Source organism: Myotis lucifugus, unplaced genomic scaffold (genome assembly GCF_000147115.1).
Source record: "Myotis lucifugus unplaced genomic scaffold, Myoluc2.0 scaffold_32, whole genome shotgun sequence".
In the NCBI taxonomy this organism is placed as follows: domain Eukaryota; kingdom Metazoa; phylum Chordata; class Mammalia; order Chiroptera; family Vespertilionidae; genus Myotis; species Myotis lucifugus.
The window spans coordinates 7935535-7949726 of record NW_005871080.1 but is presented as its reverse complement, the minus strand read 5'-3'; the positions used below and the strand labels follow the sequence as shown (position 1 = coordinate 7949726).

Below are 14192 nucleotides of genomic sequence, written 5' to 3'. Positions count from 1 at the left end.
TAGAAATGATGTAAAAATTACATAGATGAATAGAATATAAAGATTTCTCTCAGCCAAACCACAAAATTATTTTCATGTGTTTCAGTATCATTCAAATTAACTGTTTGTTTCCTTGCTTTTTTCCCTGATTTGGGGCATTTAAAGGTAATTATATCAACAAATGACATGGGCATGTCAGTGTAAGTCATAATGTTCATAAGCTTAAGAAACAATGGAAAAAATAGCCATCATAATCTGTTTAGAGTCTGTTGGGAGCACATTTATCATTTTCTAACTTCAGTAGAACAAACCTTTAGTATTCAGAAAAATATATTTGTTTTCTAGCATAGGCCTAGAAAAATATCTATTTTCCCTTTATCAATGTAAATCTATACATTTTATCATAATGATATCCTGACTAAAATAGGACATATATAATGCAAAGTTTCACTTTATTTTTTAATTTAGGATTTTCATTTTATTTATTCATGCTCAAAAAGTCTGATTATCTTTCCATCTGTACTAAGAACTGCTGACAATTAAGAACCCACATGTCTAATGTTAATAGAGCATTCCAAAGTTTGTCTCAGTGATACTTTTCCAGGTAAGCAGTATGTTGAAGATTCTACTAATAATAAATTCTACAAAAATAAATCAAATTATTTAATACATTTAAAAAGAATACTGCTTAGAGAAAATTTTTTAAAAAATGTTACTTTTCAATGCTAAGCACAAGAGATACTAAGTAACAGACTCATTTACTGGTATGTCTACACATTTATTCTCTGCATCCTTGGTCAAGGAATTTCTAATGTCATTCCAATATCAACTAAAGTAGTTAGAATACAGGGTGAAGGATGGTCACACCTAATAAATTCAACCTAAAGTCATGAATCATCAGTGACAAGATGATTTTTGTAGAATAAAGGCAGCAGGGTGAAGATGTTACCAGATGTTCATCCTCAGTGACTCAAAGACACAGAACACTCAATGATTTTCAAGACTACAAAGCAGGATTGAACAAGGGAAGAAAGAACAACATGAGGACAATAGCAGGATGGTTCCACTGTGGCCAAATTAAGAAAACACCCTATAGTGAGTTCCATTAGAATGAAATAACTCCCCTTTATTGCTCACAGTTAGACCAGGATTGTGAACAGCATAAGCCATATAAAAGGGATACTTATATTGGTATAGACTGGATAGTAGAAGGTAGAAATTCCTGCTAAATCTTTTTTTAAATAATCTTTATTTCTGTTGATCCTCACTGAGGATATTTTTTCATTGATTTTTAGAGAGAGTGGAAGGGAGGGCATAGAAAGGGAGAGGGAGAGATATCAATGTGAAAGAGACACATCAACTGGTTGCCTCGCACATGTGCCCTGACTGAGGCCAAGGAAAGGACCTGCAACCCAGGTACGTACCCTTGACCAGGAATAGAACCCACAACCCTTTGGTTCAGGGGCTGATGCTCTACCACTGAGTCACACCAGGAGCTTGCTGAATCTTGATATAGTGAACAATTTATGAAGTGGTTCAAAATCAATCAGGTAAATACAAAAAGTGGAAAACACAGGAAAAGCAAACAGATTCTGGGAGTGGAAAGGAGTCTGATGGGGGAAAACAGAAGTAGGAAAGCTAAAAATACAGCTATTTACCTCCAAAGGGACTGTAAACAAAACAAACACATAAAATTTTAAAAATATATATAAAACTCCCATTTGCCCCTTTGGCTAGCTCATTAGACAGACAAGCCAATGAACTAGAGTACTAATGAAATAAGTCCTGTTTGAGAGACTGCAGACCCTGGGGTTACCCTGACAACAAAGGCATTGCTCAGATGTTGCACAAAGTCGAAGACACATTTTGACTGCTTTCTCCAGACAGATGGTTTCTTCCCTAATAAGCTCTCCATATACATAGCCAACGTTTTGAGGCCGGAGGCATTCTTTACGTAGAGATATATTAGTCAAATGCATGAAATAACTTAAATCTTATAGAAAAACTGGCAGCTCAATTGTAACAAAATTACTACTTTAAACAAGGAATCCTTTACAGCTGTGGGCTATAAGGTATCTGTCAGAACCTCAGCTTCAGTAAATTGAAGATGTAAGTCACTGGAGACATTTACTTTTTTTTTAAATCAAGGAGAGAGAAAAACATATGAAAGAGGATTTCAAGCATTTAAGCCTTGGAAATGTTATCTTCTTCGTAACGAAATTCGTATAGTTAGAAATATACTTTAAGAAAATATAGTTAACACAGGATAGATTGAGGTGGTCACATATTTAGTTTGTGATTTTTTCATCTTTGTGTTAATCTAAGAAAAGAAATTCAGTTCATTTTACTAAAGTTAATTATCTCCTAATGTAATAACTATTAAGACAAAGATGTAAAGCCACTCTAAAAACCTGTGTGTGTGTGTGTGTGTGTGTGTGTGTGTAAGGGGGGGATGTAGTATATGTCACACTATTTATTTCCATTTTGGTCCACAAAATATGAATCAATAAAAACTTATATTTAGAGCTACAATGTGTCAGAGGTCCAAAATCACTTCAGGGATGAAATCCCTGCCTTCTCTCTATAATGTCTTTTGAAGAAGAGATTATTTCAACTGAGTAATTTTAAAGCTATATTTATCTACATTAGGGCCATGCCAACATGGAACAAACTCCTGCTAAGGTAAAAAGAAACCAAATAAAAGTATGTAATTGTCAAAATCCTTTTTAAAAAGACCATATTTGTCTTTGGATTAGAGATTTTATTATTTTTCTATGTGATTTTATTATTTTTTAGCATGTTCAGTGTTCTATTAGCTTATTTCTTATGATTTATCACACTCTCCCTCAAAAGCAAAACTGGCTTTCAGTGCCTTCATTCACACTATTAGGTAAACAAAAGATATCAGGGAAGATTAGAAAGCACGCAAAATTTGAAGTCAGGAACTGGGTTTAAGACCTACTTATAGTTTCTCTATAAATTATTTAGTGTATAAAATAAAGGCTTTGGATTAGATTACCTGTAAAACTCTTTAGCTTCTAAGTACTAAATTATACAACAATTTAAAATATTATCCATTCTATTAAGTCTGCATTTTATGTAGCCTTAAAGATGTATTGAATGCTAATTATGAATTGTCATGCATTAGTCAGTAAGTTAAAAATGTGTTGGTATTTAGGGGATAATTTTGATGTCATCTCCCTATTGAGTGACCTGGAATTAAGAATCAAGTTGCCTTCTGACATTTACAGTTTAAATAAGCATAACACTGGAGATGTACTGCAGTGTTATCTGAAAGTAGAGATTGCAAGATGGTAGGGTGAGGACTAAATTTAAGTTAAATTCAAAAAAAACTTTAGTTATGGCTTTGAAATTAAAGATATATAACTTTTAAAATTTAAACTTTCATGTGAGTTTTTTGTAAAAATTAAGGCTCTATACTAGTAAAACAGTATATCAAAAGTAAGTCAGCATTCTAGAATAGCATCAGCGGCTGCCCCCTGATTTAACGAGTTCCCTTTGCCCCCTCACCTTGGTGTCTAACCTATGTCCAATCTGTTTCACACATTTACCTTATGTGTATGGCTGACTTGAAACCCATGCCTTAAAGAGGCAGATGAAGTTGACTATCATAGATAAATCATGTATCTATAAGAAAGGGAGTTAAAGCAAATAAACAATAGAAAAAGAAGAGTCAAAGAAGCAAATGTTGATAGTGTGTCTCCAGAATCATTGGATAAGCATCTTGTGGATAAACAGGAATATTCAGTCTGTGGAGCAGACCTTAATGTGTGTATGTATATGTATATGTATTATTAACATATAAATTGGGCTTTTATAATTCAATGTCTCTCATCCATCAAATTCATTCAGTGTGTGAATACGGGTGTACATAATGCTGAATTTTATTTTTTTGTCAGCCTCATTAAAATTTGCTTCATACTTTCTTATTATTCCCTAGATAAACTAACAATCCAATTTCCAAGTCTAAACAGAACCTGAAATAGTAATGAGGTCACCTCATAGGCTACTTCCTGGGCATACGATTGAAATTTAGATAATGGTTGATCTTTCTGTGATCCTGTCCCTTCAAACAGTCACAGTTCAATTAGGCCTTTGGAAGACCTGAAAATACCTTTTGTAGGCTGAGATCTCTAGTGCCGAAATAAGACCAAGACCAATCTCAATGAAAACAACAATAATAAAAGTGCTGTCTTTAGAAAAGCTGTGTTGTTTCATCAGGATAATCAAAGGAGGCAGAGGAAATGCCATTTATGAAGATTTGGAAGTGAAGTTGCACTCTTAGAAATAACATATGGTTTATTTATGGCTAGAAAAATATGTGTTTGTGGGTAAATATAAGTGTGTGAGGATATAGAAATGATGTGATGAAAGATGAGGCTGATTATCATGGATAGGCTTGTAAACCAATAATTTTTCCATGGAAATGCATTAGGATTTAAATAAGGAGATGTGGTGATTAGATTAAAGTTGTAAGATTATTTTGGCTATTGTGTGGAGAATGGGAATGGGGCCAAAAGCAGATTAAAGGAAAATCACAGCAAGCTTACACAATGGATTCCAGAAGGAAGAATGTGGAAGTTAAACCTGGGTTTCATGAGATAGAAGTGAATAAAATGGGATAAAGCTAAAGATAAAGGTATCTAAACTTGTGATTAATTGAATATTGAAGAAGAGAAGAAAATGATTTACAATAGCCAAGATCTGGAAATAGCCCAAGTGCCCATCAGTAAATGAGTGAATAAAAAGCTGTGGTGCATTTACAAAATGGAATACTAGGTCTCTGTAAAAAAGAAGGAAATCTTATCTTTGTGACATCATGGATGGACATGGAGATTATTATGCTAAATGAAATAAGTCAGCCAGAAAAAGACAAATACCATATGACCTCACTTATATGTGGAATCTAATTTACAAAATAATCTAACAAAATAGAAACAGAGTCATGGATACATGTAACAGACTGACAGTTGTCAGAGAGAACACAGGAGTGGGGAACTGGATGAAAGAAGGTGAAAGGATTAACCAGAGAACATGTATGTAAAACCCGTAGACACAGACAACAGTGTGGTGATGGACAGAGGGCAAAGGGGGCAGGGGCTGGGTGGAAGGTGGGCAAAGAAGGGGGGAAATGAGGACATCTGTAATAGGTTCAACAATAACAATAAAGTTAAAAAAAAGATTGATATATTATTGCCTGGTATACCGAAGATTTTCAATTAGTTTATTGCCTGTAATTTTAAAAAATGTACCTACTTTATGACACACCATGTTCTAGATGTTAGGATTACAGTAATGGCCAAAAGAACAAAAATACCTGCCATTTAGGAATTTATTTATAGCAGATAATAGATTGCAAACATAGTAGATGAGTAAATTATATGGCAGTTTAACAAAAAGAGCAAATCAGTGAAGATTCCATGATGGGAGTGGGGCAATAGATTGCAATTATCAATAAATTATGGACTCAGAAGATGATTTTGAGCAAAAACTTGAAGGAGGTCAGGAATTGAGTCATGTAGGATATCTGCCTGAAGGCAAAAGAACATTTCAGGAAAGGCCTTATATTAGTAGGTAGTCATGAGCTTTATAAATAGCAATGCTTTCCTGGAGAAGAGATGGTAAAGGGGAAAGTAGTATGTAATGAAGTCAGAAAAAAATAACAGAAGACCAGATTTTTTAAACCCTCCGAGCATTCTGGCTATTATATTGTATGAAGGGGAGCAAGAAGACCAGTAGGAGACTATTCCACTAATTGAGAAGAAAGTTGATTATGGTTCAAAATTAGGTCCTTTCAATCAAGCTGTCAGCCAGCTCCTGCACATACCTTGAAGGTGGATTAAATAGTATTGTCTGATTTTGAAGTTATGACAGGAAAGGGTGTTTATTGACTCCAAGATTTTTACTTTGAGTATCTGGGAAAAATGGAGTTGCCACTAAATGAGATTGGGAAAGCAGACTTTGTGGGTCGTATGTGAAGTTCATGTTTAGGAGTGCTACTTTGGGGATATTTTTAAACATCCAAAAGGAAAAGCAAAGTAAGCAGTTGGGAAGAGCCTAATGCCTACTAGGTAACTGTTAGCATATGGATATATGCTAACCCACGAACCCATATGAACTCTACAAGGAAGTGAAAAAAGATAGAAATGCCTGTCTCAACTCTAACACTATTGACCTTTGCTCAGGATATATTCTTGCTGTGAGGGACCAGCTGATGGCATGTAGGGTGTGAATGTTAAGCAGGCTTCCTGTTCTCTGTTCGCTGGAGGCCAGCAGCACTTCCCAGTTGTGACAATCAAAAATCTCCAGGCATTACCAAATGTACCCTGGGGTGGAGGTAATACCCAGCTAAGAACCACTGACATAGAACCACTGAGTGCTCTCTCAGGCCAGTTTCCTTGACGACTCTAAGCATTTGTCAAGATTTTTAATGACTTTCTGTCACCAAATTTATTGAATGTTTATTTGTCCTAATTCTCAAACTCTTCCTCAAGATACCAACCTCTTTTAGTTTCTGTGATTCTACATTCTCTTATTTTCTCCTGATGCACTGGCCACACCTTGTCATCATTTTAATCTGGTTGAGCTTTGTTCTAGTCTTTTATTACTTCCCCTGTAATCTCTCCCAGGTAACCTAACCTCGCTTCAGAGTTTTCGATATCTCATCTAATCTTCTATTTTTAGTCCAGAGATCTCTGACCAAACCTTGAATATACCACTGACTACTTGATATTTCACTTTAATCTCTTATAGCCATCTCAGACTTAACATGATTAAAACTGAACCCAAAGTGTAGTATCCTCAGGACCCATTAAGTTGTATAATTAAGAAATCTAGGCACCAGCCTTGAGTCCTTCTTATTTTCACTTTCCACATTCATGCTATTTGCAAACATTTTTAGCTAAATTTCTACTCACTACCTTCCATTCCATTGAGACTACAATTGTGTAACTTACCAATATTTCTAACTTGAGACACAATCCTCCTAAGTGGTCTGTATCTATTTGAGCTTTCCCTACACCTAATCCATTCTCTACATTAAAAAGCTAGTTAGTTGTCTTAGATATAAATAAGATGACATTACTTCCTCTTAGGTCTAGCTCAAATCTCCTCTCTTCGCATGAGTCTTTACTGAACATCCCATACAAAGAATACTTACAACATCTGAGTGCTTCTTTCTTAGTTCGTTATTTATTTACTTCAATATACTTTTTAAAATGAGAATTTTTTTGTATTTATTTACTTATATGTTTACTTGACTCTGTCTTTGTTCCCCAGAATCTAACCTTCATGATAACAAGACTCTTGTTATAGTTCTTGTATCCTGAGAACCCAGCACCAAACCTAATAAATAGAAACCTTTAAATAAAGCTTTGGAAATGAATAAAACTTGCCGGGTTCTCCTTAAAATACTATATAGTCTAATCAATAGTTTCTTCAGGATTATTAATTATATAATCATATGTTTTATATAGCCATATAAAATTTATGTTCAGTACAATTTTGAATATTGATATAACTGTACAGAACAATTTAACTTTAATGAGTATCTATTGTTCAATGTCTGTCTTATGCAATCAACAACAGAAAATGGCAATAATGTAATGATCTGATAGTTTTAGATTTCTTCCAGAATAATCATAATAAGTTATTGTAGTTGTGGACTAGTTTGAATAAACTCAGATGGTTTTAAAAGTATTCTTGCTATGCAAGTATAGACAATTTCAATTAGAATTATAATGGTTACAATGAATTTATAATAATAAAGAAAAAATAAAAAAGAAACTATCAATTTTCACTGTATCTAAATGTCCTAAAATAATACTTTGAAGATTTTGCTACACACACACATACACACATTCTTAAGTGTGGGTACATATGTACACCTATTCACTCAAGTGTATGTGTGTGTGTGTGCATGTGTTTGTGCATATATTGAGGATTTAGCTAGGACTCCAATTAAAAATTGAAACCTAGTAAAGATAACAGGATATTTTGTGAAAAGATTTTCAGGGCTAAAAAAGTTCAAATAAACTTTTTGAAAAAATATGATTATTAATGGAAAAAATTATAAGCATGTGCATTCTGAACATTCTCTTTTGCATAATAGAGAGTATGCCAAATATAGTATCTCATATTCACTTCACAAAATCAGGTATATCAGATGAACCATTTGTTTTGCTCAGGAATATTTAGTTCTTTAATGGTAAGAATCTAATCTATATTTTTAGTCATTTGCATTTTTACAAGCATTGACCTACTTTATAGTGCTTGTCATCATGTACTTTGCTGCACAGCATTTCATACTAGAAATGATAAATTGTCATAAAGTATGTTCAATTGTAGCATAATGTTATCATATTCTGTTCCAACTATTAAAATTCAAATTCAGAAATCTCATTATACTTTACATATAGATTGAATCATGTTAGTCTTTTAAGTTTTGAATTATTTAATTTTCTTAAAGAAATCATTCATTTTGTATAGCCCTGGGGGTTATAAAATAATAAGCATTTCTATGTATAAATAACTTAGTCTGCATTCGAAATTTAAATTTGTAATTATAATTAGTATTGCAACCATTTTCAGAGACGACAGAAGAATATTCCCTTCATGACTTCCAAAACCCTACATCATATTAAATGTTACCTTTCTTTGGAATGGACTTCAGTAAACATTTAGTTGTCTGAGTAGTCTTCCTCTGGTATCTGATATAACATATTTCCTACTCTTTACATGGAAGGAAATATTCCAAAATTTTCAATGTCTATGAATATGCTTTCAAGACATTTGGCTATCACATGTCTAACTCCTCCCATTTGGTTAATTGAAAATGGGTTACAAGTAATGTATGCATAGTTTTATTTTTTTTCTTTAACCTATTGATTCAGAAAAAGAAATCAATGTTCCATATTCAGCTTAGAAAAAAAGTCTTTAGTTTTATTTTCCAAGGAGTGGGTAATTCCCAGGTAAGTATCAGTAAGTATCATTTAATATTTGTATCAACACTTCGATGAAACAGATCACATGCTCATTAAACTAATAGATGACTAGATGGTGTCCATAAAAGAGCAAATACAATACATGGCAGAGTACTGTGTAAGGGTAGAAAATCAATTATCTATACACAAGATAGATTTTAGAGGAATAAATACAAATCGTCCAGGTAATAACTTGATAGACATAACTATGTCACATCTTTTGGAAATCATATATATTTACTTTCTAGGAGGGATTTTAGAAATTGTCTACTCCAATGCTATAGTTACTTATCAAATGAGTAAGCTGAGACTCAAAGATGTAACAAGTCTTTTAAGTTAAAGTTTAAATTTGGTCACATTTTAGCTGCATATAGGTAAGTCATTTAATTACTCTAGAATACACATTGCTCATTAAATTAAGGTGGCTTTATTCCATACTTACAATATAGAGATAATTACAAAAAAAGATTCAGGAAGCAAAGTTAAATAATTTCCTTCATTACTGTAGCCTTAAGTACTATTTTAAAAACAATGTGTAGGCTGAAATTTATATGGAATGCTTAATGGCTTTGAACATGGTGCTAAAACTCATGGCTCAGAGGTTGAAACCTTATAAGCAGGACATTTAGTTCACTCATAAAGACCCTTAGAAAATGTACTCTACTGTTATCCAATTTTCTTCCTAGTTAATACTGTTAGTCATGCATAGGTATATGAAGAGAGGAAAAACAAACAAACAGAAACTCTAGATGATATAACACAAATAATTACTATCATTAAAAGACTAAATTAAGTTTCATATCCTACTGGACAAAAGCTAAACAGTAGCTTTGCCACTGGCTATAAAATATTCTATAGCACATTAAAAAATAAGGATTAAAATATTTAAAATATATGGATGTAAATAAATATACAATATACCAATAAAATATACACATTTATAGTTTGTATGTATAAAAATAAAAACTTAGTTGCCAAACATTAAATAAATTTGGCCTCATGATCTACAATAAACTCTGTTCACTAGAGGACACTGGTCATCAATCTCTCCAAGCACAAAACCAAAACAATTATCAAATCATTTTCACTAAAAATTTATATTGAAATTAATTATAGATGTATTTTAGCAGCTATGAAATTCAGACAAGAGTAAGTTATGAATAATTTTAATATGATAATGTGTCATAGAGAACACCTTCCTTGCCAATTATCATCAAAAACATCACCATTATCACCATCATTATCATCATCATCCTTTTAATAGCAAATATATAGACAGTTCTTACTATGTGCCCAAAACTGTTAACAATAATAAACATACATATCCCTCAATAAACTTTATGCAATAGAATATAGAGAAGCTAAGAGACTAGTCAGCAATTGAAACAAAATTAAAACCCAAGCATTGTAATGAAGTGATATGTCCTTTATCACTTCATTAATAACAGATGAAATGGTACCGTAGGAACAATGTTTTTGCAAAGCAGACTTCTGTTTTAGAGATAAAGAAAAGCTAAAGCTAGCCAAGACTCTTAGTCTGCCTTTGGTCTGTTAAAGAGGAAGTAGATTATATGTGAGTGATGGGGAAGGCAGAGTTATCTACTAAATTTCTTGGTTCTGTCCTGGAGCTGTTCTTAAAAGGACTAAAGTGATAAGATTCTGTTTGGGACAGGAAGAACTGAAGAAACAACTCTGATAAATACGAACTTTTACTTACTGCTTCTTTTAAAACCAGCTTATTGCTATCTACAATTGATAAAAAATATGTCCCAGCCCTAACCGGTTTGGCTCAGTGGCTAGAGCATTGGCCTGCGGACTGAAGGGTCCCAGGTTCGATTCCAGTCAAGGGCATGTACCTTGGTTGCGGGTACATCCCCAGTAGGGGGTGTGCAGGAGGCAGCTGATCGATGTTTCTCTCTCATAGATGTTTCTAACTCTCTATCCCTCTCACTTCCTCTCTGTAAAAAAATCAATAAAATATATTAAAAAAAATATGTCCCAGAATTCTCTCAAATGGTATTCATGTAGTTCAAATCTTTATGGTAGATACCACTGGGAAATGTAGTGAGGACTTCCAGATAGGTACCTCTGATTCTTTTGAAATACAAAGCTTAAATTACATCCTAATGTGATAGCACTTGACTTTTTTGGTTGTATGACAATGGGCCAGGCCCAATAAAAATTATTTATCTGTCATTTTTTTTCTCCAAGGTTACTTCAAAAAATAAATGGACATGCCCTAAAACAAATTGACATGCCCTAAAACAAAAAGAGGGTAGTCTACAATCACAAATCTAAAAAAATGTTCTAGTTTATTTTCCTCAGAAGGAATAACCATGATAATCAATGTGTCCATCATATACTAGCAAACAATATTGCTCTGTTTTGGAGGTTTCCTGAAATATAGTTATCAAAAGTCAGAAAAAATGCTTACACTATGGAGTTGTTCTCTTGCCCTAGAATACAAGTATATTTCTCATAGTGTTAAAAATGAAATGATTATACCTGTATATTTTGACATTTTATTCTCTAACAAAAATGAAGTAATGGTACAATCTTATCTCATGATAAAAAAAACAACCCTCATGTTCATAATACATTTTTAAACACTATAAAATATTAAATATTGTAGGATTGTTTATTATTTGTTACCATTCTTATATAACTGTCAAATTCATTAAAACAAAAGTATGATAGCATTCAATTAAACTAAATTTATATGCAGCTATGAGAAAAAATAAATAGAGAAATGTTTTATTTCTACATAGAGAAAATATTGGGAGGAATCATTGAATGTGTTACCTCCTATAATCAGACACCATCATTGATAGATTAAAATAAAACACGGAGGTGGAAGGTGTGAACCTTCAAATATTCAATGTTATTTACTTACAATCAAGCCACTGTTTGCTTGCCTTTTTTCTCTGTCATGGATCCTTTTGTAGAAAATCCCGCCTGGATTAAACTGAGTACTCCAAATAATCATATCTCTTTGATAATATACATCCATCCCTGTTATCCTTGAATTATGTTCAACATGAGAAATTTGTTGATGATCGCCACTGTAGTTGAATGGATATATAAAACCCAGGATATCAGTGTCATTAGCAATGTAGAGAACTTCATCTTCAGAGCCTGGAGATTATTATAATAAAATACAAAAATAAAGTAAATTTCAACTAATGTAGAAGCAATGATTATACTATTAAGTTATCTTGAATTGTTATTCTTAAAACAGTTTCTTATTCAATAAAAATCAACTCTATACTGTTTTTTAATCTTCACCACTTATGTTTAAGAGTAATTAATGTAGGTTTTTCTAGGGCAAAACTTACCTTCTGAGTAAAGATTAGGCATTTTTAGCAGTTATCCTTTGTATAAAGAGGGATTTCTTTGGGCAAGTCATTTTCTAATGCTTTTTTAAATATCCAGATGTTATATTGTGTACTCATTAAGCTTTAAATATTTCTGAGCATTTAGTTTATGCACCTGAGTGATCATTACCTTAGGCTAAGAAATGATGATTAAGATATGAAGAGCCTCTTCTAATATTCATGTATCCTAAATATTCTTTTATGTTTATTATATAAATATATCAGTATTTACTATATTAAAGTGTCATCATCTCAATATTACCTAGAATCGTGCTAAGCGGAACTTTCTAGCCTGAAGTTTTTACACCTACAATACTGTACTAATGTTATGTTTATCCTGAGACAAGTAAAACCCTAAAGTAAATCCTGAAATTATTAATTAAAATATCAATGAAACCATAAAGTAAGATTGAATGGCATACTTAATATCTGTAAATTTACAAAAATCATTATTCACAAGGCACAGTTCAGCTCTCTAAGTTTAGTAGCCCTCACTTAGTGAAAGGATACTATGTGGCAGACCCTGTGTTAAGCCTTTCACAATTTTTCTCCTCTTCTTACAACCATCATGGGAAGTAGGTATAGGTATTAGTATTCCCATTTTACAGGCGAGGAACTGAGGCTCAGAGTTAAATAACTTCCCCAGGCAAAGTACATGTAACTCATAGCTCATCCTTGATCCACTATATCACATTGTCTTCCTCTTATAATAACTATCATATTAACATTGTGCAATCATACCCTGCAGCTACCAATATTTAAGTTATAGTATTATTTACTCAAAACATATGAGCATTAAAATCCATACCTAAAAGAGCACCAGATTCATAACTGTCATTTCATTAATTAAAATGATATTATTCCCCTATTTGGGAAAAAGGTGACATATGTAATATTTCAACAATGAAGATTTTTTTTAATGATATTATTAAGTGGAGGCAATCTGAACTTGAAAGCAAAGTTTTACTTGAAAACCTTTTAAATTCTTACTCAAAATTCCATTCTCCTTATACTGCTAACCTTTAACCTATTTTTTTAAATACATTTTTATTGATTTCACAGAGGAAGGGAGAGGAAGAGAGAGATAGAAATATCAATGATGAGAGAAAATCATTGATCGGCCGTCTCCTGCATGCCCCCTACTGGAGATAGAGCCCGAAACCCTAGCATGTACCCTTGACCAGAATCAAACCTGGAACCCTTCAGTCTGCAGGCCAACACTCTATCCACTGACTGAGCCAAACCAGCTAGGGCTAAACTGTTATTTTTATCCCAATGGTGTATTAATTTCTAAATGCACAGAGAGTAGACCATAAAGAAAATACTTTCCTATTCTATCACATTTGCTTTTATACTTTTACACTTACTGACAAAATGATTCAAGCACAAAAATGACTTTAACAGTTAACTGTTTGTCATGTCTACAAACCATCCAAAATTAAATTAAGTAAAAATAATAAACTAACTGGCCAAATTAATCATCATTAAATACAGACATTTAATATTATCAGGCATGAAACTATTGTTAAAATACAACATGAACCTTTTTTTCACCATAAGATATATATAGCAAAATTATACGAGCTTTGAAATAATGGCTATAACCTTACCTCTTGCTATGCAGGTGCTGTTTCTTTCTTGAAAATTCTGGTCGCACACACATTTATACGATCCTTCCATATTTATACATTTGTGGGAACATGTGCCAAAGACCAAACATTCATTAACATCTGTAAAGAAGAACTCAAAATAGCATCATCATACCCCAATTAGCACTTCCATTCTTTCTACATTTCTAAATGACATTTTTTTAACTTATTTCTATTTTGTTGTTATT

At 32.7% G+C, this 14192-nt stretch overlaps 1 protein-coding gene across 1 annotated transcript in view; it reads right to left on the bottom strand.

The window, feature by feature from the left end:
• The window catches only part of LRP1B (LDL receptor related protein 1B), a 1324618-nt gene that overhangs the window by 96529 nt on the left and 1213897 nt on the right, over positions 1 to 14192 (bottom strand). The window contains exons 72-73 of the mRNA XM_023752441.1: positions 13966 to 14085; positions 11875 to 12116 (exon numbers count right to left, since the gene is read on the bottom strand). Coding sequence (XP_023608209.1) covers positions 11875 to 12116; positions 13966 to 14085 — 362 coding nt within the window. The remainder of the gene's footprint in view (positions 1 to 11874; positions 12117 to 13965; positions 14086 to 14192) is intronic.